The 27,193-nt window shown below is 40.9% G+C and overlaps 2 protein-coding genes across 3 annotated transcripts; one reads left to right on the top strand and one right to left on the bottom strand.

Moving 5' to 3' along the window:
- Positions 1-349: 349 nt before the first annotated feature.
- Positions 350-18,676, bottom strand: LOC124114393. 2 transcript variants are annotated; one of them, XM_046474940.2, is made up of 6 exons: positions 18,614-18,676; positions 16,873-16,982; positions 16,455-16,538; positions 12,713-14,284; positions 7,803-8,465; positions 350-4,063 (listed from the first exon to the last, which is right to left on the bottom strand). In XM_046474940.2, the coding sequence occupies exons 2-6, from the start codon at positions 16,931-16,933 to the stop codon at positions 3,786-3,788; spliced, it is 2,658 nt and encodes an 885-aa protein (XP_046330896.2). In that variant the 5' UTR covers positions 16,934-16,982; positions 18,614-18,676; the 3' UTR covers positions 350-3,785. The 2 variants fall into 2 exon arrangements, with proteins under 2 accessions (XP_046330896.2, XP_046330897.2); XM_046474941.2 differs by lacking the exon at positions 18,614-18,676 and adding an exon at positions 18,190-18,593.
- Positions 18,677-19,571: 895 nt separating this feature from the next.
- Positions 19,572-24,282, top strand: LOC124114392. Its single transcript, XM_048389912.1, has 4 exons — positions 19,572-19,705; positions 20,222-21,808; positions 22,374-22,916; positions 23,783-24,282. The coding sequence occupies exons 1-4, from the start codon at positions 19,618-19,620 to the stop codon at positions 24,058-24,060; spliced, it is 2,496 nt and encodes an 831-aa protein (XP_048245869.1). The 5' UTR covers positions 19,572-19,617; the 3' UTR covers positions 24,061-24,282.
- Positions 24,283-27,193: the final 2,911 nt, after the last annotated feature.

Below are 27,193 nucleotides of genomic sequence, written 5' to 3'. Positions count from 1 at the left end.
CAAACACTTTCTAGTTGCTTGATTAAATGACGGACGTGACGGGTAGTTACATTGTCACTTGAAATTCCATGCTTGACCCTTGTTACGAATTTACCTATTATCAGAACTGCTTCCCCCTGTTTACCTTATAAAACATGTCGATGAAGCAATTCTTCGATAATAGACTGAACACGTCCCTATTACTACAGCTAAGACAAAGCTTATGAATGTGACGTCATACTAGTATTTAACAGTGGATATGGTGCATATTGGAAGTTAAAATGACAACATCCTGCTCCTCCACAGCACGTGGTTTCTTGTACGATGTAGCATATCATGTACCCGTGGACCGACACAGCCAATGACTAAATACGTATTACAAAGTTTTATTGACCAAAAAATACCCCAAATAAAGATACAAGAATGACACAAACGGTAAAGCTTGAAATAGCGATGCAGATACATACATGTGTGGTGATTAGATTAAGCAAACATATCTGTCATGTCAAAACCTTTTTTCATGTGCACACTGAACACACTATGTGAAGGCTTAACATGACATTGTTGTTTATTCAGCAATGTTACGTAGGCCATCGTCCCGTGTCACAACCAATGTACAGCAGCCACTATTATAATTGAAATTTACATCAGCAGTTTTGGCCTTAATTGCATAGACTTATAAATATACATAGCCAAATTTCTTATGATATTACATTTATCACTTGACATCAAGACATTGAATTTATGCGATGTGGGAAATACATAGTAGTTTTCTTGGAATGTACTGTTCACGCAGTTCGGCATACATCGTGCACACAAACAAGAAATGATACTCATCCTCAACGAAACCTTTTTTACAAACATTGCAAAACCTTTCATTTCTTGGAACATTTGCATTTTTGCCAGTCCGAATTTTTGGTTGGTGAGAATTACATCTAAACTTTGCTAAAGCTACACGAAACTTATGGATAGAGAAATAAACATGGCTAAATTCCATTTAAAATAATAACTTTCTTAACTTTAATGCCCAAATGGTTTAACCATGACTCATATCTAACAATATCGTAAATGAGTCAAGTCCGGATGCCAGGACAGCATGATATTTGTACTTGATCAACAAGATCCTTAATGAACAATGAAAACAGCAAGGGGCTTAAGACACATCCCCGACAAACTCCCACGCTACAGTCAAACATATCTAAAAGTAAAGTAATAAATTTAACACACGATTTTACACTTTCAAAAATAGTCATGATACAACACAACATTTTAGGCCAAACCCCATTGTGTTGTAGGACTGACAATAATTTTGAACGATTGACTAAATCGAAAGCCTTAGCAAAATCCACAAAATTAAACATATAATTTGCCTTTCTTTTTCCCCCAAGAGACGACCAACAACAGACTGTCATATTAAAACAATATCCACAGCTGAATAACCCTGCAGAAACCGGCTTGCGATTCCGAATTGTTTTTCATACGCATCACACCAAAATCTTAATCTCGCATTCAAAACTAAAATTTTAATTTTACTAAAAACACTGAAAATTGTTATACCTCTTAGTAAGATGTAGAATTAAGATCTCCCTTCTTATGTAATGGCACTATCAATCCTATCGACCACGATTCTGGGAAAACAGAACCCTAAAAAGTCGATTTAAAAAACAGTAAGAAGCGGTAATAAAATATCACTTGCATGCTTAAAAAAATCGGCAGTGATATTATCATTCCCGGGCGATTTTGAAGTTTTGAGATTGTCCAAAGCAGCTGCCGCCTCCTCTTGAGTAATTGGTAAATCCAAAATGTCGGCAGTAAATGCATCAAAATCAAATATCCCCAAGATAAACATTGACATCGTCCATATTATTATTTCAAATTACTATCATCTTTATTCAATCTTAACACTTTAAGTCACCTGTCTCTCTCACATCGATAACACTCACACTCCTGATCATGCCATGATTGTTGAGATTTCTGTGCAAAGCAGGCCCGTTTACGTTTCACGTTTTACATATTGCATCTGTATATTTTTCTATGGCAACATTCATACTTTTAGACATAGATTGTAGACATTCTTCAAACAAGGAAATGACATCATCTACAGCCTAACATATTGCATCTGTAATTTTTTTCTATGGCAACATTCATACTTTTAGACATAGATTGTAGACATTCTTGAAACAAGGAAATGACATCATCTACAGCCTAACAAATTGCATCTGTAATTTTTTTCTATGGCAACATTCATACTTTTAGACATAGATTGTAGACATTCTTCAAACAAGGAAATGACATCATCTACAGCCTATCAAATTGCATCTGTAATTTTTTCTATGGCAACATTCAATACTTTAAGACATAGATTGTAGACATTCTTCAAACAAGGAAATGACATCATCTGCCAGCAGCTTATCCCTAAACAGGCCAGCTTTGTTTACGTGCCACACATGACGGTAATCATCCGCTGGTTCACAATGAGAGATTGATGCTTGTCAGAGACTTCAAGCATGCAACACTGTATCACAAACGATACAAGGGTAAACAGAAGTGTCTACACAAAACATAGATGCAGGAATAGTAGCAGACCAAAATATACAGCAGTAATATGATTGCCATGGCATCAACAGCAGCACATAAAGATCAAAAGTTAAAGTTTTGCAATACACAGAATACACACCATGTGTTCCGTATTTCACATACTTTCAACATACGTGTGCCACATTTAACAAAATGACCAGGGTTATTTTTCAAAGACACCTATGTCTGGTATTAAATAATTATGTAAACTTTCAACCTAAAAATAATTTGAGTCACAATGTGGGACATTTAACATTTCTTTCTGGCCGATTTGACAACTTGTCAACCCTTTATCTGTTAAACACTATTAAGGCATAACATTTGACCATTATTCATTGCTAACTTCGGCCAGAGAATGAAGATGCGGGTGACAACCATCCTCGATGAGCCAGTGTATCACACCTCCTTTCTATGGGTCCGGATTATCTATCATAAAGGAAAATACAAGGATGGTCCACAGCGTGTCAACATATTATATACATGCATAGCCTCTCATAAACAGTGCAGATAATTATTATAAAAAGTTTCTTTTTCATCTCAAAATTATGTGTATGTATATATAGACTTATTCATATTCAAGAGATATTTGATTGGTTTGATGCCCAAACGAACATATTGGTATGTTTTGTGAACGCTACACATGTTACGTCATAGATCCATGACTCGAGATGCACCATTTGTCTTGTGCGGGATTAGCGTGTAAACTTTGGAAATCACTTGCAGCATTACGTGATAAGACTAGTGTCACTCTCTGGTAACACTTGACTGCTTGTGAGTTTTGTCATTAAGTGGCACACATTGAAAACAAAGTACATACTTTATGAACATGTTAGAGGTGAGGTGAAATAAAGTTTAAGATTGCGTCAAGGTTATTTCACCTACGATTATTATGTCACTTAAGCATCTCGTTTGTGGTTGCTTGCACTAGTCCGGATTTCAGTGTGCTAACTCACTGAGATACCACACCGCAGTTTAACATGGGTACTCGTTCAGACACAGTACACTGAATCTGAATCCCTTAATGCCAAGCGCCTGGTAGGGTAACAACAAGTACCGTTTTTTAACGTATTTTGGTATGATGCGGCCATGTTATCCAATCACCGAACTAAACTCCATCTATTACACCATGGATGTTTCAACCTAGAACAATAAAGCAGGTTGCAAATATATACATATAATAAATAGCTAAAAAGCAGTTGTTCATATGCCAGAAGTTCACTTGGAATGTTTTAAGTAGTTGCATATTGCATATTCTCATCCATTGAGTCAGCAATCAAAGCTAAGCCACATTCCCGGAGGGTATTTTTCAGTTTTGCACAAGTAGCATCTTTAGAGAAACGTTTTCTCCAAAGCAGCAAAGCCTGCAAAGCCTGTTCCTGGAGGTTTCGACTGCAGTTGTGTTCCAAGTTTTCAGTGTCATTGTGATTCAACCCAAGTTCCACGGCAACACGTTTCCAGTCAGTCCCAAGTTGTTGTGAGACAGCTTGTAGCATAGAGTCTTGAATTGCTGTTGAAAAAAAATATAATCTACATGAACCAAATTCCTCATTATAAAACATTCAATACTGCTAAATACATACTATCTGTGCAAGGTGTAACGATATCACTCCTACATATCTAAGGCATGTTAGAACTGCTCCCGACTCGATCATTTACAGACCGCCGTCACATAGCTGGAATATTGCGGCGTTAAACAACACACAAACACCATTAACAGTGATGATACAAGGTGTTTGCGAAAAGTTGAGCGTGTCCTGACCTTCCGGTGGCACCATCACAAAGACAAATCCATTATTAACATTCCACAAATGTCTAATTGTTTCAGGTGATTTGCAAGTTCTTACCAGGAAATGAAGTACACATATGAAACATAATCAGATAATAATGAGAAGCGTTAATGATATGCATTTATTTGCTGAAAATACATACAAGTAAAAGCGACAAGACCCGTTCCCACACCATATGAAACCTCTGCCAATAACAGTCGATTGTACAATTCCGACTATATCATGAGCATTTGTTTAAGAATCACTATCAAATCGTGTTGATACCAGGTGTAAGCGTATCCTGCGCCACTGAATTGGCTATTTGATTGAACGATATCAGATCACCAATATACCTGAAACTTACATTAAACTTCTTTGCCAATTTACCTTGTTTTAACTTTGTCAATCCCGAGCAGAAATTCCGATTCATATGCATAAAGAAACAAATCAGCAAGAAAAGAAGCACATTTGCTGCCCATGAGGATGCTATTTCTTGACTAAATGTCTTATCCTCACCCTTACGTAGATGATATCAACGAGGAAGCCCAACATTTCACATATTGTTTTCTCAGTAAACTTCAGATGTCATTTGCCTTCATTTTTAAAATATTGTCCTGACACTTCTGAACATATATATGTAACTGTATCAATGGTCTCAACGATTTCTAAAGTTTGTTATGTGGGAAAGTGGTGTAGAAAGATGAAAAAACAAATGTTTTGGTACAACTGAACCTGGTTCTTTTCTGAGATTGTAAAACTGCAAACAAGTCCTTTTTTGAGAATCCACATGGTATTAACTCCACTTGTCTCAAATACTTTCTGTCAATATAAAGAAAGTAAATATTTGATTGTATTTAGGATTATGGTTTATCTTTAAGACGTGAATTTGGTGGTACATCCTATTCCATCTAATTGCAAGAAATACCAGAAAAAATTAGAAAACATCAACATACCTTATAGTGAAACAATAGAGTGTATCGTGGTATAAAAGGAATTCGCTTAAAGTGTGCGAGAGAAAACCCATGTGCAGCATGGACTTGCTCGAGTCATTACATGATAAACTGAACCTCTTCTCATCACCGGCCCCGGGGGATTAGTGGGAAAACAGTGGGTAACAAAAATCACAATAAAAATGGACTTTCATGTCTGTTTCATATATTAAACAACAGTTATCATTGTGTATAATTCTGAAAATACTACCTCTATTACATCATAGCCACAGTTCCTGCAATTTGGCTTATATCACAAAAAAGTCCCTAGATATTCAACAGATTCTTGATTGTCAGCCATCCAAACCAGTTTTTAGGTAAACCGTCCTTTGTGCAAAATGCTAAAAGACAACAACTGTAAGTCTTATCTTGATGTTAAGTGAACTGTGGCTGGTCAGGCCGAACATCTCCATCTCTCAGCAGCGTCCCCTGCAAAGTAGTGTTGGGCACTCTACTGATATCTCCAGTAGTACTAGGTACCATACCTAGCAATAAGGGGCAGTTCAGCTCCCTACCTCCTTACTTCCAGAGGTATAGGTATCTGCCTATCCAGGGTACCGTTTCACAAAGCAGTCGTAAATTTACACGCTCGTAGATTTTACGCCATATTTGCTCAATGTTTACGCCATAGTCTAAGACTGTTTCACAAAGCTACACTAATACTGGCGTAACCTCGGCCAACTTACACGCACGTAAAAAATACGATTGGAGCTCTTTCCCTTTGTATGGTAGGAAAATCCGCACTAGAGTTGTCTACCGTGGCAGGTGCTCTGAGCAGACGACGAGGCGCATTAAAATGGAGGAAATTAGCGACAAGAAATCGAGGAAGAGAAACTTTTCGGCCACAGAAGTAGAAATTCTTACAGAAGAAGTTGGCAGCAATTCAGATGTGTTGTTTTCATCTTTTTCTTCTTGCATTACAAACAATCGGAAGAAGAAGATATGGGAGGATATTCTGACAAAGTGAGTGCATTTCACGGCATTGAACTCACATCTGTCATATGAAGGATGTGTTTTATTTGGAAGTGATAGACCTATGCCATTTAGAGTTATCGCGCTTGTTGTTATGCGGAAGTAAACAAATAGCGATAAAAGGTGACTGTAGGTCTACTTGAACTTGCAAGAGGCCTATATTTCTTTGATAGTGCAAAATTTGAAAAGGTGGGAATTATTGTTATTGCTAGGGATACAGATCTGAAATATTGTGCATAAGTGCATATACATGTATGCACACATATAAGAGGTCGCGGAAGTATAACTATTTTCACATTATAAAACAAATTGCATATAGACTAAACGTAAATTTCCTAAATGTCCGGCTCAGTGATTAGGAACAAAAAACGCCAAAATCACTTATTTTTAAACATCTTCATATTTAATGGTAGACAACAACAAGGCAATTGTCAAACATGGGTGACATCGAGCAAAACATTATAATTTTGAAATAATTTTTGTTTACAGGATCAACGCCAATAACACGGAGGTAAGGACTGTGCCTCAGAAATGGCAGGACCTCAGGGCTGCAGCCAAGAAGAAGGAGGTGACAAGGAGGAAGGAGAGTGTGAGAACTGGTGGAGGTGGCCCTCCTACACAACTCACTACTGTTGAACAGAAGGTATGAAACAGGAAGAATATGTCAGATCATATGTAATAGTCTAATTGCCCAAATGCATGACATATGGATTATGCATGAACATGTGAATTGGGCCAGAAATTGTGATATGATACCAAGAAAAACAAATGTTACCTGTCTTAGTTATTTGTGTTATATATAATAATATAACAGACTTATAAAAAGCTTAAATTGACTTTATTTCTACTGGCATAGGGGAAATATTTATGCAAAATACTGATGGGAGGTAATGCAAGCCGGATTCCTGTTGCGAACCAGTATTTGTATGTGCTATTGTTCACCATCTGCATATTTCCTGCGTCTTAGTCCTTGAACTTGATCATATCGATTTGCATTCAGGGTGAATGAGATTACATTTCGAAATAATCATCACCAATGATAGGACAGTCGTGTGTCTTGAAGATGGACTTGTTAATCTGGTTGAAAGCTAATTTGACGTCCACCGTCATCTACCAGTTTAATAACTTATTCCGTGAAGGAGGGAAATGGAGTGCTAAAGTCCTTCACTTTGATGACAGGTTAACTAAACCCCGCATGCTCAGTCAGCTGGGTTGTTGGCTCCTCAGAACGTGATTGAAGTCCAATATCAGATGAATTAATTAATGTACAATGTCTCCATCATCGCACATGTGCAGGTGCATTAGCCTGAGGATAAGATATACCTCAAAACTAATTATTGATAAATTGCAGTGAAGAGAACATCTGTTTAAAATCTGAACATTTTATGGTGTGATAACAGCAAAAACGGTGAATTTATAGTGTAATAGAGGTTAGGTATTCAAAGGAATTATTCTGGATCTTGCTATTCTACCCTAAAATCCCCCAGTGCTACGAGATTCATAAACTTAATGACCTTACCTCCAACAGGAAACTGTAGGCTTGGCGATCTGTGAAGCTCATGTTCCGTGGAAGTAGACATTACTTTCTCTGGAGACTGTACACTTGGTGTCTGAACAATGTGTGGAAATCCTTCGTCAGCACTAGATTTGGAAACATCTAACACTGACACTTTAGTTTGAATGTAACGTCCATTGTTTTCTCTTAACTCTTCACGGTACATAAATCTCTTTAACGGAACATATTCAGGTTCCGTATGGTAACCAACACAGTTTTGATGTGTACGTTTAAGTCTGTGTGGGTCTTTCTTTTGGATGTAAGCATTACATCTGCTTGACTCGGGTGCAAGTGACCTTGATGTTGATGGTTCTGAGCCATGCTGATTTGAATGATGAACTACTTTATCTGTAAGTCTTTGTGGGTCTTTCTTTTGGGTGTAAGCATTATCTCTGCTTGACTCGGGTGCAAGTGAATCAGTACATGACCTTGATGTTGATGGTTCTGAGCCATGCTGAGTTGAATGATGAACTACTTCATTGTGGTGAATGGGTTTGGGGTTACAAGGCCCTAGTTTGATTTCTTTAGACAACCTCCTTGATATGATGCCCCAACGATAATCTTCATCAAGGGCAACGCTCTTCGTGCTATGTTTCTCAAATCTGTCGCAAGGGATGGACTCTGGAGCTAAATACAAGAATAAATACATACGTTATTGATATTCTGTTATTAATACTTCATATGCGACATGGGGGTGGTCTTGTAGCCTAGTGGTTAAAGCGTTTGCTCGTCAAGCCGAAGACCAATATTTGATTACTGACAGAGGTACAATGTGTGAAGCCCATTTCTGGTGTCCCCCACCGTGATATTGCTGGAATATTGCTAAAAGCGGCGTAAAACCATACTTACTCACTCATATGTGAAATTGAGAATCTATCTTCGAATGACTTCACAGGAACCATATAAGAAGCTTTCAACAAATATAATCTATACTGTATAAATACATATAGTAAGCAGGTGATTTTTTCTTGTTCTTCCAAAAATCTAGCAAATGGTTTATATAAACAACAACAACAATAATAATAATAATAGAAATATCCTATTGTGCAGATCATTTGGGATTTCTTCTATTGACAATAAGCTCATAATAATTACAACTTTCTTAATGTATCATATTGAAAACCTCAACTAGTTGGATATCTCATTTTCATTTCAAACATCTTTGAAAATTGTTGAATTTTCCTATTCAGAATATTCTATAAGTAATACATTACCACTGTTATACCGAGGCTGTTGTCCCCCACAACTGCTCTTATAGCGAAATCTTCCATAGAGATCTCAATAACCTCATGCAGCAGGTGCGTAGCCACCTAGCTGCCATGTGACACCCTTCACTCTTGTCTCTTGCGAGAGCAAGTGCTCAGGGAACGGACAGGCGGGCAGCAGCCTAGTGGTAACGTATTACTTATAGAATATTCCGAATAGGAAAATTCTACAAATTACATTAAATAATACGTTACCACTGTTATACCGGGGCTGACTACCACAGTAGGCGGTGGGGAGCACCTACAACCCGAAACCTGACTGCTCGTGTTGCTCGTGTTGCTCGTGTATACAACAAGTGAATAAGTGGGTATGGTTTTACGCCGCTTTTAGCAATATTCCAGCAATATCACGGCGGGGGACACCAGAAATGGGCTTCACACATTGTACCCATGTCGGGAATCGAACCCGGGTCTTCGGCGTGACGAGCAAACGCTTTAACCACTAGGCTACCCGACCGCCCCGTATACAACAAGGCGGAAGCACTCGATACGTATGCTCCCAGCTTGGCGTTACCATATAGGGATACCAAAGCACTGTCAAGCGCATACCGTAAGGCTCAATCGTTATTGCCAGACGATTGGTGACTCCAAACGGCCACACTGGATAGGTATTTCATCACCGCAGGGGATGAGAACACAGTATCCATGTGAGCTGAATCTTAGATCAGGTTAAACAGTCGAAAAGAGGGAAATTAATTTCATTCGGACTGTATATCCCAAGAACAAGCCTACTTAAGCGTGTGTAATAGGCGCACGACCTAAATTCAATTTTGGAAAGCATGCATTACAAGGTTGCAATACACGACAGACAATTAAGTACATAATTGTCAAATCCAAATAATGAAACACACAGAAAGCCGCTCTCACCTGTGGATGAGCGCGCTGGAATGTGGGACCCCCACTCCCGTAACCACGGCTGTCGGAACGTTGGAGTAGACCCAGATTGGCCACTGTGCAAGGTCTGAAGCCTGAGGAGTTCGGGATTGCGCTGGGCACACCCCTTAGATGACCGCTTGTGCCGCGATCAGCGGCCCAAGACGGTACACACCCTCTACGTCTTCATCAGAGACCTTTCTGAGGTAATAATTTGCAAAAATCGAGTCAGAACGCCAGTAACAACCCCGCAATATTCTGTGAACTGATATATTGGAGTGTAGGGCAAATGTTGCCGCCAGCGCCCTAATCTCGTGCGGGTTTGACTCCGCAACCGGTAACACCCAAGACCGGTACGCCAGATTGATGACAGTACGAAGCCATAAAGCAATCGAGTTGCGAGTTATGTCAGCAGTCCAATTAGGGTTACACGATATGAACAGATGGTCACGCCCTTGGCTGCGTTCATTCAAAGCCTTAAGATAATACTTAAAGGCCCTAACCGGACACAGCGATCTGTCCTCGGTATCAGCAGGATGTAAGATTTCCTTGAGTGATCTTACAGTGAATTCTCTCTCCGTTTGACCAAATTTCTGATTCTTAGCGACGAAGCCCATGAGCAGGCCCAGGCGGACCGCTCCTTCTTCGCCCCTATCAAATCATACTTTGGTGAAATCGAGTGCGTGTATTTCAGACACTCGTGCTGCCATGGCAAAGGAGAGGAGAAATGCTGTTTTCCAAGTCACATGCCGGAACAAAGCACTACCCAAGGGTTCATACGGAGCCTCCGTAAGTGATTTCAACACTAAGGAGAGATCCCAGGCCGGTGCCCAAGGCGGCGCTTTTTAAGATCTTGCTGCTTGAAACCCTTGATAATACCCCAAATCACCGGCTCTTTTGAGAGACTGGTACTCATAGCAACGTCCCGTACCATAGCAACGGACAAGACGTAGTTGGCAATGGAACCCCCGGAGAGTTTCCGCGTCTCTCGTAAGTGAGACATGAAACGAGCAATATCCTGCACAGATACCTTATCTGGCGAATGAATGTGATGTTTACAACACCACTTCGTGAAAATAGCCCAAAGTGCATTATACACCTTCTGGGTAGAATCACGATGCATACTAACGTATGCCCATGACGCCCGATGTGAAAAGCCTTTACTCCTCAGGCGCTCGGTGACAACATCCACGTGTGCAGACTGAACTGCCCTGCGTTTGGATGAAGCTGACGGGTGTGAGGGTGGATCAGGAGATCCGGTCTCACAGGCAGTGGAAGTGGCGACTGCGTGGCCTGGGCCAGCAAGTCGGGGTACCACGGTCTGTTTAGCCACATGGGCGTGATCAGTAACATTCGACAGCGAACACCTCTGAGCCAGCTAAGAATGTGTGGTATTAACGCCGTCGGTGGGTAAGCATAAGCATCCATGCCCGTCAAGTCTAAAGCGAGAGCATGGTGATCGATGGCCCTCGGGTCCAGAACTGGTGATACAAACGGGAGTTGAACCTGGTTGCGAACAGGTCGACATAGCGAGCATGGAGTGCCGTGGATTCCCAGCAGTACCGGCAGGGGCTTGGGCATGTCCTCAAAGATGTCATAAACCATGGCCATGCGGTCCTTAACCGATAGCGGAGCCAACAGTTCGGGAGAAGTACCGGTGACCACGGGAGCCCCCGTCACACTGAAAGACCCCACGTCCGAACCCCCGGCCACCGAAGAGGCCGGGGACGGAACAGCCAGGGATAAGGCCGCCAGCTTGTAGTCAACGAGTTGCGAAAGCAACGCGGTAACGGATCCCCGGTCAGCCCAAGGGCCGCCTGGGGATCCGATGCAGACGTTGAAGTGGGGTACCTGCAAGGGGACCCCAACTGGACGAGCCGGCCACCACAGGGGTGGAGACAGACTGCACGTAGTGCCTGTAGCACTTGAACGCCTCAGGCCCAGACCGTCGCACAGGGCGCACCGGGTGTCCCCACAAGGAACCCTGCACCGCGGGCAACGATTTTGGGGATCCCGGGACGATAGAAGTTTTTTGGCACACTGTGCAACGCCAGGTTGCGGGAGTGAAGGGGGGTGGAGCACGGCAAAGTGTCCATGTCAGACATTGTTTAAGCTATAAACAAAGAACAAAACATGGTTACAACACAAGCGCCACAAATATTCACAAAAAATAAAATTAACGATTAATGCGAACATAAAACACACACATATTTGAGCGTTAGAGAAATAGGTGGTGTAAAAAAAACAACACATACTATAACAGGGGAACGTAAGACGCAACATGCAGACGAAACACCCCGAAAGTATATAGAGAAAGGGGTGGGAAAAAAATTTCCTTTTGGCGGGAAAAATATGAAGTTAAAGCAACGCCCTCAATAGATACAGTTTATATGCAAGTAATAAACAGTAATAAATATCACCAAAGGATGGAGAAAACAGGAACGCTCAGAGCAGTCTTTGTACGTCTTGCTGAGGAAAGCGAAGAGACAAGAGTGAAGGGTGTCACATGGCAGCTAGGGGCTATGCACGTGCTGCATGAGGTAATTGAGATCTCTGGAAGATTTCGCTATAAGAGCAGTTGTGGGGGACAACAGCCTCGGTATAACAGTGGTAACGTATTACTTGTGTAATTATCCTTTATATTCTCAGATTAGTATGTTATGATCAGAAGAAATAAAGGAATTTTAATTTATTGCAGGATCATCATGAATCTTAGAATAAGTATATAGGCCATACCATAGAACAAAATTCCTGCTGCCTCTTTGGCAAATGCTATTTGGAAAGAGCCATCTTCTTGCGACATAAACACTTTTAGTATTCCTTCGTGTGCTGACTGCTCTTGCATGGCAATTCTTGGGATCAGTATAGTGCTTCCAGACACAAGTCCACACTGTTCTAAAGTCTCATCATCCTGAAGACATCTACCTCCGTGAATCATGTTTATCATGACATAACAGCATCCCAGTGTACGTGCAAGGTACTCCTTTAGCCTCCTAATGGTATATTGCAATCCATCAACTGTGAGATGAAGACATTCGCTTCCAGGCTGACGTACTAGGATATATTCTGGCTTTGAAAAAACCCATGCAGCAATACTGTCATCATGCCTTATACGGTAATCCTGCATAAGCCTTTCATTTTCCAGTTCGTTTCCATTGAAGATCATCTGGAGCTGGCAGGCTGCAAAATGTCCTTGCTCCTCTGTTATCTCCTTTAGGCGCTGTACAGAGTCAAGCTTGAACAGTTGAACAGCTCTGCTCTTTGTTGATCCTTCACAATGCAATGTGACCAGGACTCGTATCTGCTTTGCAACCTTAGCCAGTACTACACAATTTGGACCAATACCAACCGATTCCGACAACACCATTTCTTTCAGCTTCTTGTTGTCAGTGTACAGATGCAGGGCACTTGGTGGTTGTCCGGTCAAATGTGAGACTTCTTGTCGAAGTGCAGCTGTCGTGAAGGGAGCTGACATCAGCAAGATTTGAGATGTATGTTCTTGGAAATTCATTCTCAAGATAATCGGAAATGAACTTGCTTGCTTGACGTGCACAACCAGCCGTTCTCTCTCAAGTAATTGCAATGTTTTCCGTCGACCAAAGAAGAAATATTTGTCATCGTTCTCAAGTTTTTTGCCAACAGAGAACCAGACATCATCAACGCCAGATGCAAGTCCTGGAAACTCAGTGCAGAAAGAGTTTTTGAACACTTGTTTCATCTCGCCAACAGTGTCTGTATTGAAACAGTCGATGGTACATTTGTATTCCATGTTTAGCCTTGGCATGTAGAAACAGGGTACAGTCACATTTAATTTGGCAATACATGCAACATCTTCTCCATTTTTAAAAAGTGAACCAACTGTCACTGAATCCTCATCGCACCGTTTCCCGTTATGAAACAGACACAGGGATTCACCTTCGTTGAAATGTTTATTGTCACATATGATTGATTTCATTGTACCAATAAGGGTTGTTGGGGCAAGGCCAATACATCTTCGAGGTTCCCTTGATTCCCGTGCATATGGAAATGATGAATCCACTCTCAGATTTGTTTGGAAATACATAAAAATGATCAGTAAATCTGTGTTGTCATGGATAACTGCAATCTCCTTCTCAGGGTTAAAATAGACAAATTCTTCACACAGGCCATAATGTCCAGCTAGAACCAACCTATACTTTTGTTTTGGAACATTAGTGATAGGCACATATTCTGATTTGCTTTGAATAACTGCCTCCTTTTCTCGGATGTCATACACCAATATAGACTTCCCAAAGGCCAATCTCCTTCTCATATGAACTCTGTGTAAATCTGCAGATAAAGAAAAAGAAGAGTTTCATTAACCAAGAGGGTAGTTGGAAGAATAGCATCTGAACCGGAGACGACTTCACATAACACAAACAGCTTTTACATATCAACATTTTAGGACTTTACACTGGATAGATGGTACAAATGGATAGTGGAATCAGCATCTGCATCTAGGCAATGATAAATTCAAAATGAAAATTCGTAAATATGAAAGAGAAATTCTGAAAAATAGACACTCGTTATTTACAGTCCAACGTCACTTTACATTATTAATCTATCATTACTAAGTAACAATAAGTTCATAAAGGACAGCTCTGAGTCATAGAAGCTGTCAAAATTATCATCACAATCATCATTAAGTCCAGCAGAGTGTCTAGCTTCCTGTTTTTGCAACCTTTCACAAGAGGCCCTTTCTTGTACTTTTCAAACAAGGAAGGTTACAAAAATGCGAAAGAGGGCCATAACAAGAATGTCATGTGAAACTCCCCAGGTTCAACCATGGAAAAGATCAGATATAATAGGTATATGGTCTCTTATGAAACGATAAAATCATGCGTACACTGAAGTTGACTGAAGCTTTATCTTTACTCAAAAATATAAAAGTCAAAAGGAATGTGTGCATCATCAGAAAGAAATGGGAACATTAGCGACTTGTAGTGTAACCACTGAGCTCCAATGAGTTTTTGTCATTAAACAATATGTCTCGTGACTAACCACGGGTCCGGGTAGTACTGTGGGTACCTGAGTAGGACCCACCCGATCCGAGTACCCGGGTTACCCGCCCCAGCCCTAGTAGATATTGTATTTAGAGCCATTGTGTAGTTTAAATAGAGGTGCCTAGCTTAGTATAGTTTTAGTTAGTAAAGAGAGAGTGGAAGTGCAAAGTATTTTGATGTGAGTGTCTGTGTGCGAGTGGGTGACTGGCATGTGGTGTAAAAGGCCATGTTAGTAAATGAATGAATGCCAATAAAGTAGTTGGATAAAAAAATATGTGCTGTTGTTTGTTTGGGCGAGCATTGTGTGACAGTAACGTAAGTGTTGCTAAAACATTCTCTGGACGCATGTGGACCCTTGCACAACCATCAGTGTTGTTGCGATGAAACCTGGAGTCATCTGTGAAAAGTGTACTGTCCCAGTCTTGTCTTCTGAACCTCACATGCTGTCTACACCAAGGTAGGCGTACCTGACGATTGCGTTGAAGCAAAATTAGGCATATTGCTGGACATCGGGGCTGGATGTTGTGCTTTCTCAACCGATTGCGGATAATTCTGCCACTAATTAATCTGAACCCAGAAATTGTCTGTGGTGTTAATTTGGCAGTTTGATATCAATTCTGTAAATGCACCAACCGAATATGCTTGTCCTGTTGAGGAGACATCACATATGGACAACCGGACCATAGCTAGTCATGAGTGTTGCCTGCTCTAAATAATGACTCCAAAGATATGATATTGTGTTTCTATGAACATTCTTGTTTGATGCATACCAACGATTTGTAGACATTGATATTTAGCAAGCCGTGTGATTGTGTAAGCGTTATCAGTGGTTCTGTTTTTTTTTAGCACCTGATAGCTTAACAATCATTGTGTGCTGTTCACATTGAAATAAACGTGTGAGTATCATGCTCCCAACAAACACTTATATATCCAAATTGTCAGCCGTGCATGAACATGCACATGCAAATTGTGAATCACAATCTTAAAGTCAAGATGTCTTGATGAATATGTATCAAAAGATGCATTATTTAATTTCAGAATGAATGTCTTTTTATTGAATTTTAAATGAAGGACAGTTACTCTTTTCAGTATATATGGGAAACACTTCACCTCGGAATCTGACCACAAGCCACTGAGATTGCAGCACATGCTTTTAGAAAATACAAACATACGATGTGAAGATCAAGCATGGACCTGGCTAGGTATGTCAAGATTCACCAATACATAAATGCATCTATAATATTCTCAAACGATACGATACGCGATACACATCTACCTGTATCAAATCATATATTAATCGTTTCACACATGAACCTATTCATTCATATATAATTTCAGTTGCACATCTGGGGTATTTCACGAACAGGGTATTTGCTATTGTATTTAATAATAGTAAATACTTATGTTGCCACTCCAGTTTTATCTGAAATAAAAAATTGTTTTGTTTGTTTGAGTACCTCTTCTTCTTAAAAGCTCCGTTTTATATGCTCTTGGTACACCTTCATCGTCACTGTCCATGCCGCCAGTTCCTACAGATGTTTCTGCAAGAAATTGTTTCATTTCGTATTTCATGTGAACATGGATGTATATACTTGAATACATATAACAGCTGAAGTGATGGTGACTGTTGTTTAATGTCACTGTAAGCAAAGGCTTAGCAGTGTCACAGTGATCTGTACACACCTACCTGTATCAAATCATATATTAATCCTGTATCGTTTCACACACGGACCTATTCATTCATATTTAATTTCAGGTGCATATCTGGGGTATTTCTCGAACAGGGAATTTGCTATTGTATTTAATAACAGTAAATATTTATGTTGCCACTCCAGTTTTATCTGAAATAAAATAATGTTTTGTTTGTTTGAGTACCTCTTTGTCTTAGAATGTTAATCATATATGCTCCTGGTAAACCTTCATCGTCACTGTCCATGACGCCAGTTCCTACAGATGATTCTCTGGTTCAACTAGAAGGCCAGTTTCTGCAAGAAATTGTTTCATTTCGTATTTCATGTGAACATGGATGTATATACTTGAATACATATAACAGCTGAAGTGATGGTGACTGTTGTTTAATGTCACTGTGAGCAAAGGCTTAGCAGTGTCACGGTGATCTGTAAACCTTTGGCCAAGCAAATCAGTGGTTGTCTGCATGAGCAACGATCCACTTCGTCAGGGTACACTAATGCATATTCATCCATACCCCACATCCTTACCACCCTATCCTCTTTAAGCAGATTTTAGAACAAGCATGACGCACTGGGGACCTGTTCTGCCCTGGTATCCCCAACAGGGAGAATGAAGATGTGAGTTAGAAATGCATTGCTGATGATAAGAGCTCAATAGTTTGCCAACTTCTTTCAGAAGATATGAGTTCTTTCATTTAATGTCATGTAATTTTAACGTAGAAGTATTTCCTTAACTGAAAATCTAAATCTTTAGTGGTCGGGATGTGCCAAACTAGATTAAACACAAGGAAACAATGATTTAATCATTGAATTTTTGTATGACTTCAAAGAACATTTCCTATATCATTTCACACTTATGGAGATCCTGGTAAGAATATAGGTCCCACGCAACCCATGTTTGTCGTAAGAGGAGATTAAATGGATTGATTGGTCAGGATCGGTGACTTGGCTGACTGCATGTCATCGCAACCCAATTGTGTACATTAACTAGTACATACTTTACAAAGTCAGGAAGTGATAATATATAGACACTTGCACCATAGGCAATATGGTTTTACAAAGTAATTAAAGGTACACTACATACAAGTGCACATGGTGAGGCATATTTGACACACTGAATAGATTTTGGGATGACCAAAGGCATAGAACATGGTAATGCTACATTTAAATAGCATCTTCTTTTTCGATATATTTCCATAATGATAAGCAGAAGCCTCTAGCATATAATCAATTAAAGCTAATTGTTCAGTCAAATAAATATGAAACCTGATTAATGAACTGCTGTAATTACATAATATTGATCAGTTATTGTTAAAGAATAATGTTCATCAAATTTCATGCTCTTCCAAACTGAATAAAGGTTAAGATAATAATAGGCTACACATCCGCATCCTCATAGAGCAAATTATGTCATTTGCAGAAGGCAGTGATCGATTTGTTCGTGCAGTATGGTGTAATCAAAATGTTTCATGGAGTCGGGAAGAGAGAGGGTGAGACTCACGCCACGTTTACTAATATTCCAGAAAATGGCTCAACACATTGCAACCTGTTGGAATCGCCCGACACATAGTAGCCGTTTTCGCCAAATGCGTTTTGCTGAGGTGCCGTTTTAGCCTGCACCCGTTCGGGATGACAAGGTTTTAACAACCAAGAACTCCACCATGAAATTAAACAAAATTGTACTTCAATACAATGGAAGTTGTGGTATTTCTATGTCTGACAACCATTCCTTTCCATCTATAATTGCTGTATATATCATGACAACACTAAGCTTTTCGTTTTATATTTTGACATCAGAATGTCTAATTCTAACAGGTACGGATTAGTATACGTTAACTTAACAGGGTTATTGTCTGTACATAATGAAGTTACAACATCAATAGAAGCTTGCACGTGATGAAAAGAAAACAACGGAGACTACAAACCAATAAACTTGAGAGCGGTTGCACGAGAAGAAGATTCTGGAACCCACGAAAGAGAAAGTAGGAATTTCTAAATAAGGGGAAGTAACTCCTGCTCACTAACGTCATCATCTCCCGGTCCTACGAGATAACGCCCGGGAGAGTGATAGTTAATTTCTTAACTGCATGAGATATGCTTTAAATGCACGTTCAGTGGGACAGGGAGACTTCTTTTATTCTGTTGAGTTTATTCCCTGTGTTTAGGGAATAGGGTAGGAGTTGCCTCCCCCCCCCCCCCCCTCCCCCCCCCTGGATTTTTTATAGAAAACATTTTCCCTTGTGAAAGTTAACTTGTACTTGATAATTGTACAAATAACTGCACCCCCCCCCCCCCCCCCCCCCCCCCCCCTCGTGAACTACGGCCTTGGATAGATACGATTAAGCATTGATTAATTATTATTAATCATGTTATATACTGTAATAAGCAATGCTTACTTTAACATACTTGTATGTATTTAACAAAACCTTCATGGCCTAATAGATATGTCTTTCCGTGTTACTTGTACTATATTTGTAAGTTATTAACAATACCTTTAACACTAGATATTCTCAAGATTGTAACAGAGAAAGACATGTTTTATTCATCTCACAATAACATTTTGTTAAAAGTAAGTTTTTATGACCATAGATTCAAATTGCAGTTGGGGAACCGAAGGGACAGCGTGACTTAGTTGTTGATTTATAAATTTAACTTAGAAATTAAACGTCAATTTAAGCCAAGTAACGAGATTTGGTGCCATTCGCCCTTTATGTTCTACACTGTATACATTTGACATTCCGATATACGACCGAAACTATAACGCAACAATGCACAGGATAAACAGTGTAATTACCAAAAGCAATTACCGTGTTCTCATTACGTCTGGCAGCTGCAGGATATAACAGCTGTGTTGTATTTTACTACACAACTCCCGGCCGTGTGATATGTGTACATTTCCGCCGAATCAAAAGGAGTACACTATAAGCCGATGTGGAGGGTTGACGACATGAACTGCTGCCCCGACAACGACGACAGTGATGATGATCCGTGGCACTCCCCGCAGTCAGTGCAGCAAAGTCTGTGAAGTATCATATTTCTTGGCAGAGGGTGAAATATTAGGTGTATAGGGATGCTTGTTTGTCTCGCCATGCGTACAAGAGAACAGCTCGATTCAGACTGTACGGAGTGGATGAGTGAATGTTGATTTAGGCAGTGAGGAGTTGCTGGGTTTATGGTTGTTAAACAACCCTAGTTCCGCGGGATAGAATATGCCCCAGTGGATTGGGTGGTTAGTTTCGATGACTTGGGTGATTGCGTGTACCCCGACGGCGTCTGGTCTGCATATAGCTAGAGTGAATGAGTGAGTTTGGTTTAACGCGCTTTTGAACGGTATACTACAATGCGAATTGCGGCGCCTTAACAAAGAGCGTCCTGACCCCTGATATAGCTGAAATATTGCTGAGTGCGGCGCTAAACTACAACCAATATTATGTGTAATATATGTTGAAATAAGAATGGCATAAGGAATCGGTGGTATATTATACAAATGATAGCATGCTCACTGTGTTTCCTAAATGCCCTTGTACACGCAGGACAGTTACTCGGACGCCACTACAGGGCTGGAGCAGAACCAGACCAGATCTTCACCATCCAGGTGTACGACATCAGAAACACCAATCAGGTCGTCCCGGCAAAGTACGAGTCGTTCCCTATCGACAGGACCTCAAGCTGTACCAGCACCACAGGTCACATCCGGTCCATAGCAGACAGGTATGGGGTACCTCTGGACACCATCTACACAGACCGGAGGGAGACCGAGGCGGTGATTTATGACGACCGTGACCTTCATCTTGTGTTCATTGATGTCAGAGCTCAGGATTACAGAGCTCCTTCGTCCAACTACACAGAACAAGGCTGTGTAGGCATTGGTCCCAAGCGAACTGTTGCTTTCTTGAAGAAACTGATTTGTCAAAGTGAAAATTTTCAAGTTGGTGAAAACGTTGGTTTGTTTTATAGCAAACTACGCTTAGATGATGATGCAGCTATTGGTGCGTGTGTGAAGTTCGGGGATCATTTGCTTTGTGTTGATGAATTGAATTTACAGGTTTCGTGCTTCCATCGTCCGAAGCGGCAAGTTGAGAATAAGTATATACTGAACTGTTTGAATACCGCCAATGTTGGGGAAATTAGGAACAGGTTCAGGGAAACGTTCCAGGAGGACTTTCCGGGACTTCAAACTGGAGCTGAGGGTATCTGGTTTACACAGGGGAAGAATGTCCTCAAAGACAAAGACTTTCTGTTCATCACCACTTCACTTCGGCAACAGTTACAGGATAGAGGGAGGATGGTGGTTCACGTAAAGCCACCAACATGCTTCCCAGTTGTAATCAAACTCCTGGGCTCGAACTCGAAAGAGGCTGTCCACCACGTCCTCGTCGTGCCACCAGACATCACTTCCTCCGAGTTTAGGTGCGAGGCCTCCATTCTGGTTGAACATCCGCCAAACGCCCTTCATTTACTCATAAACAACAGAAAGCTAAGAAAGTCTACGATGATAGAGGAAACTGGGTTTGTTCCGAATTGCACTGTAAGTGTTACAGTTGCTAAGAAGATTGCTGTGAACATATGCATCGATATGGGCATGTCAATTCTGAAGAACGTTCAGGTGAAGTTGTACAAATTAGACACAGTCTCAGATCTGAAGAGGCTTCTCTCTAGACAAATACATGTTAACCCAGCCAACCTCCAGATGTTCTTTGAGGACAAGGAAGTCATCAATGAAAGACAGTTGATGGAGTATCGCATACGAGACGGTGATACGCTGCTTGCTGTGCACTTCCAGGATTCTATCCATCTCATGATTCGCCAACCAGGTATTCCGCCATCTTGTTTGACTGTGGAGAATTTTAGACTATGCAAAGTCAAAAAGGTTAAGACGTTTCTAGCACAGGTTCTGAAGACAAACAGCGAAAATGTGAATATAATTCATATGGGAAGATGCTTAGGAGAGGACGTCAGCCTTGGGGACGCTGGGTTGTTTTCGGAGGACACACTGTTGATTCCAAGGGTCATCCAGGACGATTCCAGAGAAGAAGAGGTGAAAAGGGTCTTCGTTTCCACGTGTGACGGAACAGTGCGAGTCACGATGGCAGTTCTCAGGGCAGGCGTAACATTTTATGGTGAGAGAAAGTGCAAACTTTGATACGATTAGTCAGGTTTTGTGAAAGCTGAACTTTTTTTCATAATTGCCTCATCAACTTTATTCCGAACGTAATGGCCATAGTTTGTAGCATTGTGTGGCAACCAACTGGCCATTTCGTAGAGTTATCATTACAAAGGAAGTGTTGTTTTATGCAAAAGTGAACCATATTTGATCTTTATCACAACGACATTTAAATGAACAAGTCTTGGTCCGATGGGATACGATGACATATAATCAGCCATATTGCAGGTGGTAACCACCAAATCCAATCCTAATTTTACTTGGCTTCTATACGAGAACCACAGGATACTATTCAGCCCTGTGGGGCAGTCGGGTAGCCTATTGGTTAAAGCGTTCGCTCGTCACGCCGAAGACCCGGGTTCGATTCCCGACATGGGTACAATGTGTGAAGCCCATTTCTGGTGTCCATGCCGTGATATTGCTGGAATATTGCTAAAGTCAGCGTAAAAACCATACTCACTCACTCACTCACTCTTCTGTCCTTGTGTTGTGAAAATTATCTTTTGAACTTGTTATTTCAGCACCAGATGGCATCTCAGTCCAACGTATTGAAGAACAGTTATCTACCAGACGCAGCAGAAACTGGTCACAAGGATTGATGCTAGGAAGCATACTGTTGTCCAGGTCATCACCGAGAGGATCTTCCTCTAGCATCCAGTCCTTACAGCAGAGCTTCAGAACACTCTTTGAGGCATCCACCGAGTCTGAATCAAGTCACACCGAGAAGTCACCTTGCATCCAACTCCACAGTAGTCCTGACACGTCAAAGTCCAAAAGGATGCTGAATCGTCCCTCACAGAAACTGACCCTCCCTGGCCACCATTCCGAACCAGACAGCACAGCCTTAAAACGGTTCACCTTGTGCAAGGAGCTTGCACAGGAGGGTGACAAGCTTATGTTCCGAGAGTCGTCCTTGTATGAGGAAGACGTATCTCAAGGTGGCTCCGACAGACGATTCCCGTCTTCGGAGCACACAGTCAACCCCACGTCCCCTGACGTTGACGTATCCGACACTGATACTCCCAGGTTCTTCCGATCACCTAGTCTTCTGTTTCCGCCACAAGGTATGTCACAGCACTAGTCTTTATCTGGAATGTGTATAACACTCATAAAAAGGAAAAGAACGATTTTCTTCATGTTACTACAGCTATGGACCATTTATTTTACGCAAAATCACCCAACCACAGTTTACTTTTTACAAACTATTGCCACAAGGTATGTCACAGCACAAATGTTTATCTATAATATGTATACTACTCAAAAGAAGCTAAAGAACGACTTTTTCATATGACTTTGGTTAATTTGTCTTGTCATTAACCAATTCATTTTTACACAAAATAAAAAATTAAAAAATGTATTACCCGGCCACATATTACAAACTGTTGCAGGAATGAGCGGTGGTTAAATAACACAACACAACACAGCAACAAATAACACAAACTGGTTAAATAGACATAATCAAATTTAACAACGGTTCTTTCGGTTTGCATAAAAAACAAACTCGGATAACTTTTTTTGCCCCTCAGTTTAGTTAAACGGAAGTTGAAATGATTAATAAATCCCGCCTACATTATACTTCAGGATCTAAATTGTCACTATTAAAGTTTCTGTGCCTTAGCTGCAGATCCGGGGTAGAATACGTCTTCAGCAACTCATGCTTGCCGTAAAAAGCAACTATGCCGTAAGAGGCGACTAACAGGATCGGGTGGTCAGGCTTGCTGACTTGGTTGGTGCATGTCACAGTATCCCAGCTACGTGGATCGATGCTGATGATGTCAATCGCTGGATTGTGTGGTCCAGACTCGATTATTTACAGACCGCCGTCATATAGCTGGAATAGTCCTGAGTGGGGCGTTAAACAACAAACAAACAAACTTAGCTGCATGTCGGTACTTTCAATAATAACCCTGCATCTCGCCTTTCCTTCCAGCCATACCAAACTCTATCCTAGAAGGTGTCTCTCTCGAACTAGGTCACACTTGGAAGAGGGTTGCACTAATACTCGGGATGTCTCACTCAGACCTGGAAAACCTGGAATATCGTCACCATGGTAACCTACACGAGCAGGCCCTACAGGCTCTGCTGCTATGGAAACAGCGTGAATCGAAGAAGGCGACCGTAGCTAAACTGAAAGATGCCTTGAAAGAATGTGGTCTGACCCTAGTTGCAGACGCCATCAATGAAAACATCAAATATGAAACAACATGAACTATACAATTGCGACATGCTATGGAATCCTCATCTAAAACGCACACACTTTCATATTGATTAATAATATAAAGTCATCCTGAGTACCGTATTCGAAGTAATAAGCGCCAAGGGCGCGCTCGAAATTAGTAATAGGGGGCTCTTATTAGAATATTACTTTGGTGAAAAAAAACAGAATTGAAAGATAAATTTCGTGGATTATGCTGACAGCCTGAAATGTTTATATACGACATATATATTTTTCCAGAATTTAACTGCCCATAATTAAGGGTGCATATAACACATGAGTGCGTATTATACGCTAATAAATAAGTTTTATGTACATTGATCAATCGGAAGGGGTGCTAAATGAGGTTGTTCACTAGCCAATATATATATAAGCAGATATCGCCGTGGGCGCTTATTAGAGCAGGGCGCTTATTACGTCGAATACGGTACCTTAATAATATATATATATATATATATATATATATATATATATATATATATATATATAGTGACAAATCAACGCCCTAAAGCATGATCAAGGCGTTACGTTATTACCCTTGCCAACGGATCAGTGTGCTCTCGATTTTCATTCTCAGCTCCCTGAGGAGTATACTCTCTGCAACAAACGTAGTGCTACCATAACTGTGAGTGTGGTTTTACGCGGTTATATCAAGCCATGTCAGCTTAACGTGGGATGAAATCCTAAAGTGACACTGGTTTTCCTGGGCTTGACATACCAAGGATCATAACCTGCACGAATCTGGGATTGAACCCCACGGATACTGGCACGACAAAGGGGAGTAACTCTCAGCAACTGTGCCACCCGTACCACCTACCATCTGTTTGAGTCTATGTCAAAATATGGGGCTTACAATCGTAAAGGTGCCATCATTGCTTTGCCTAAGTGGATCCAAGTCATGTGTGCCGCCAGAGGTCGTAGACGTATGTGATATCTTGATTCCCGTACTGTCTTATGCATGTTTTCTTTTGATTAAAACAACATGTACACATTATGATCTTCAATGTTGTTGTGCTCCTACTTGCAGGGGCGGTCGGGCAGCCTAGTGGGATAATAATCATAATAATAATGAGTCAATTTGTATGGCGCCAAACTCCATTCCAGGTCGTGTGCTCATGGCGCTTACATAGTACAAGGGTAACACTTGTCAAAGAGAAATGTTTTAGTCTAGCCTTAATGGCAGATAGGGTCTCTGCAGTTTTTAGGGTTTCTGGGAGTGTATTCCACAGCATTGGTGCTTGACAGGAGAATGATCTGAAGCCATGTCCCTTTAATCTCCATCTTCGAACACTACACAAAAGCTGGGATTGTGATATTGCGGGAATATTGTTAAAAGCGGCGTAAAACCATAGTCACTCACTCACTTCTACTTGCGTCATCACGGGGCATGTGGTGCATCATGTCAGTGGAATAGGTTGGTTTCACGTCTCTTCAGTCATATCACTGCGTGTCAGCTAAAGTAACAGGTCATGGGGTTCGGTGAAAGCTACAACTACGTGTATGGTGCTGAGAAACCAGGGATCGTAATGGGACTGTGTGCACAACGAGATCCCGGCAGCCAAGGACCCGTGAAGATTCCTGGGTAGAATAGGTCTTCAGCAACCAATGCTTGTCGTAAAAGGTGACTGTGATTGTCGTAAAAGGCCACTAACGGGATCGGGTGGTCAGGCTCGCTGACTTGGTTGATGCATGTCATCGATCCCAATTGCGTGGATCGATGCTCATGATATTAATGACTGGATTGTCTGATCCAGACTCGATAATTTACAGACCGCCGTCATATCGCTGGAATATTGCTGAGTGCGGCGTTAAACAACAAACCAACCAACCAACCCTGGAGCCAAGGGACGTAGCTCTGCACAGCATGTGGACTGACATGGGACTTGTTCATACGCATCTTGGTGCTGTGGTTTGCTGGTTCCCTTGTTGTAACTGTATTAGCCGATACACCTACTTTTACTTTCGAGAGTAGCTTGTAATGCACCTTTACCTTTCTCCTCTTGCCACGTTATAATTTCCCTATATGATTTCTCAAAATTCCTGGTAAATTAAAATCAAACGATGATTGATGTGTGATCTTAATTAATACCAACTCTGAACCTCATGATTGTCAAGGCACGGACATTACATCTCTGCCACTGGGTCAGAGTGATGGATGAAACCTTTAAAAAAGGATTTTTTGTGCGAATATTTTATGTTCGTTTCAAGTACTCACTTCAGTTTCACATAAAATAACCATTTCCAAGTTTGCTCACCAGGAATGGAGTTATGCCCACACTTCCCTTGGTGTATCTGCCAACAGTTTTGTTCTTGGTAGAGGCCTATAAAATTGTAGGTGTATTGGCCCATACACCTTGATCAATAACTCTTACATATACACAACAGTCCCATGTCCATATACTGGATACTGGGCAGTGTGTTGTCTGGTGCATGTAGCCTATCTGGCAAAGACCCAGTACAATTTCACACATGGATAAGGTCAAACCGATCTTAGTGTCTCCATACTGGCAATATTGATAAAAGCAACATAATACTAACTCACACAGAGGTTAGAATTGGTCTTCAGCAGTCCATGCTTGTCTTTATTAAGAGGGGACTGACAGGATCGAGAGGTCAGGCTCGCTGACTTGGTTGATGCATGTCATCATATCCCAGTTGTGTAGATGGACGGTCATGATGTCAGTCACTTGATTGTCTGGTCTAAACTGGAATAATTACTTACAGTCCGTCGGCTTTTAGCTGAAATACTGCTGAGTCTGGCATTAAACAACAAAAAACAAAACTGCCTTCTCCTACTTCAACTTTATCAACAAATGAGTAAGTAAGTGAGTGAATATGGTCTTACGCCGCTTTTAGCAATATCACGGTCGGAAATCACCAAGCCAGAATCATCAACAAGCTGTGTACAAAACCCATTATATCAATAAGCATAACAGACAAAAAAATAAGTATGTTGTATGTTAAAGTTTAAACACAAAAGTAATTGGTTAAAACAATAATGTCTTTATTCAAAAGGCTTTCATCAAGCATCCATGATCCTCCAGAAACACAACAAAAAAAGATAACAGTTATAAATATACTGATGCTAAAAAATAAGAGTTATGTTTACAAGTGTGTTCAATCAAT

This window comes from Haliotis rufescens, unplaced genomic scaffold, assembly GCF_023055435.1.
Source record: "Haliotis rufescens isolate VD_foot unplaced genomic scaffold, xgHalRufe1.0.p SCAF_8, whole genome shotgun sequence".
NCBI lineage: Eukaryota > Metazoa > Mollusca > Gastropoda > Lepetellida > Haliotidae > Haliotis > Haliotis rufescens.
The sequence above is the reverse complement of the archived record's forward strand: the minus strand, read 5'-3'. Positions and strand labels throughout refer to the sequence as shown.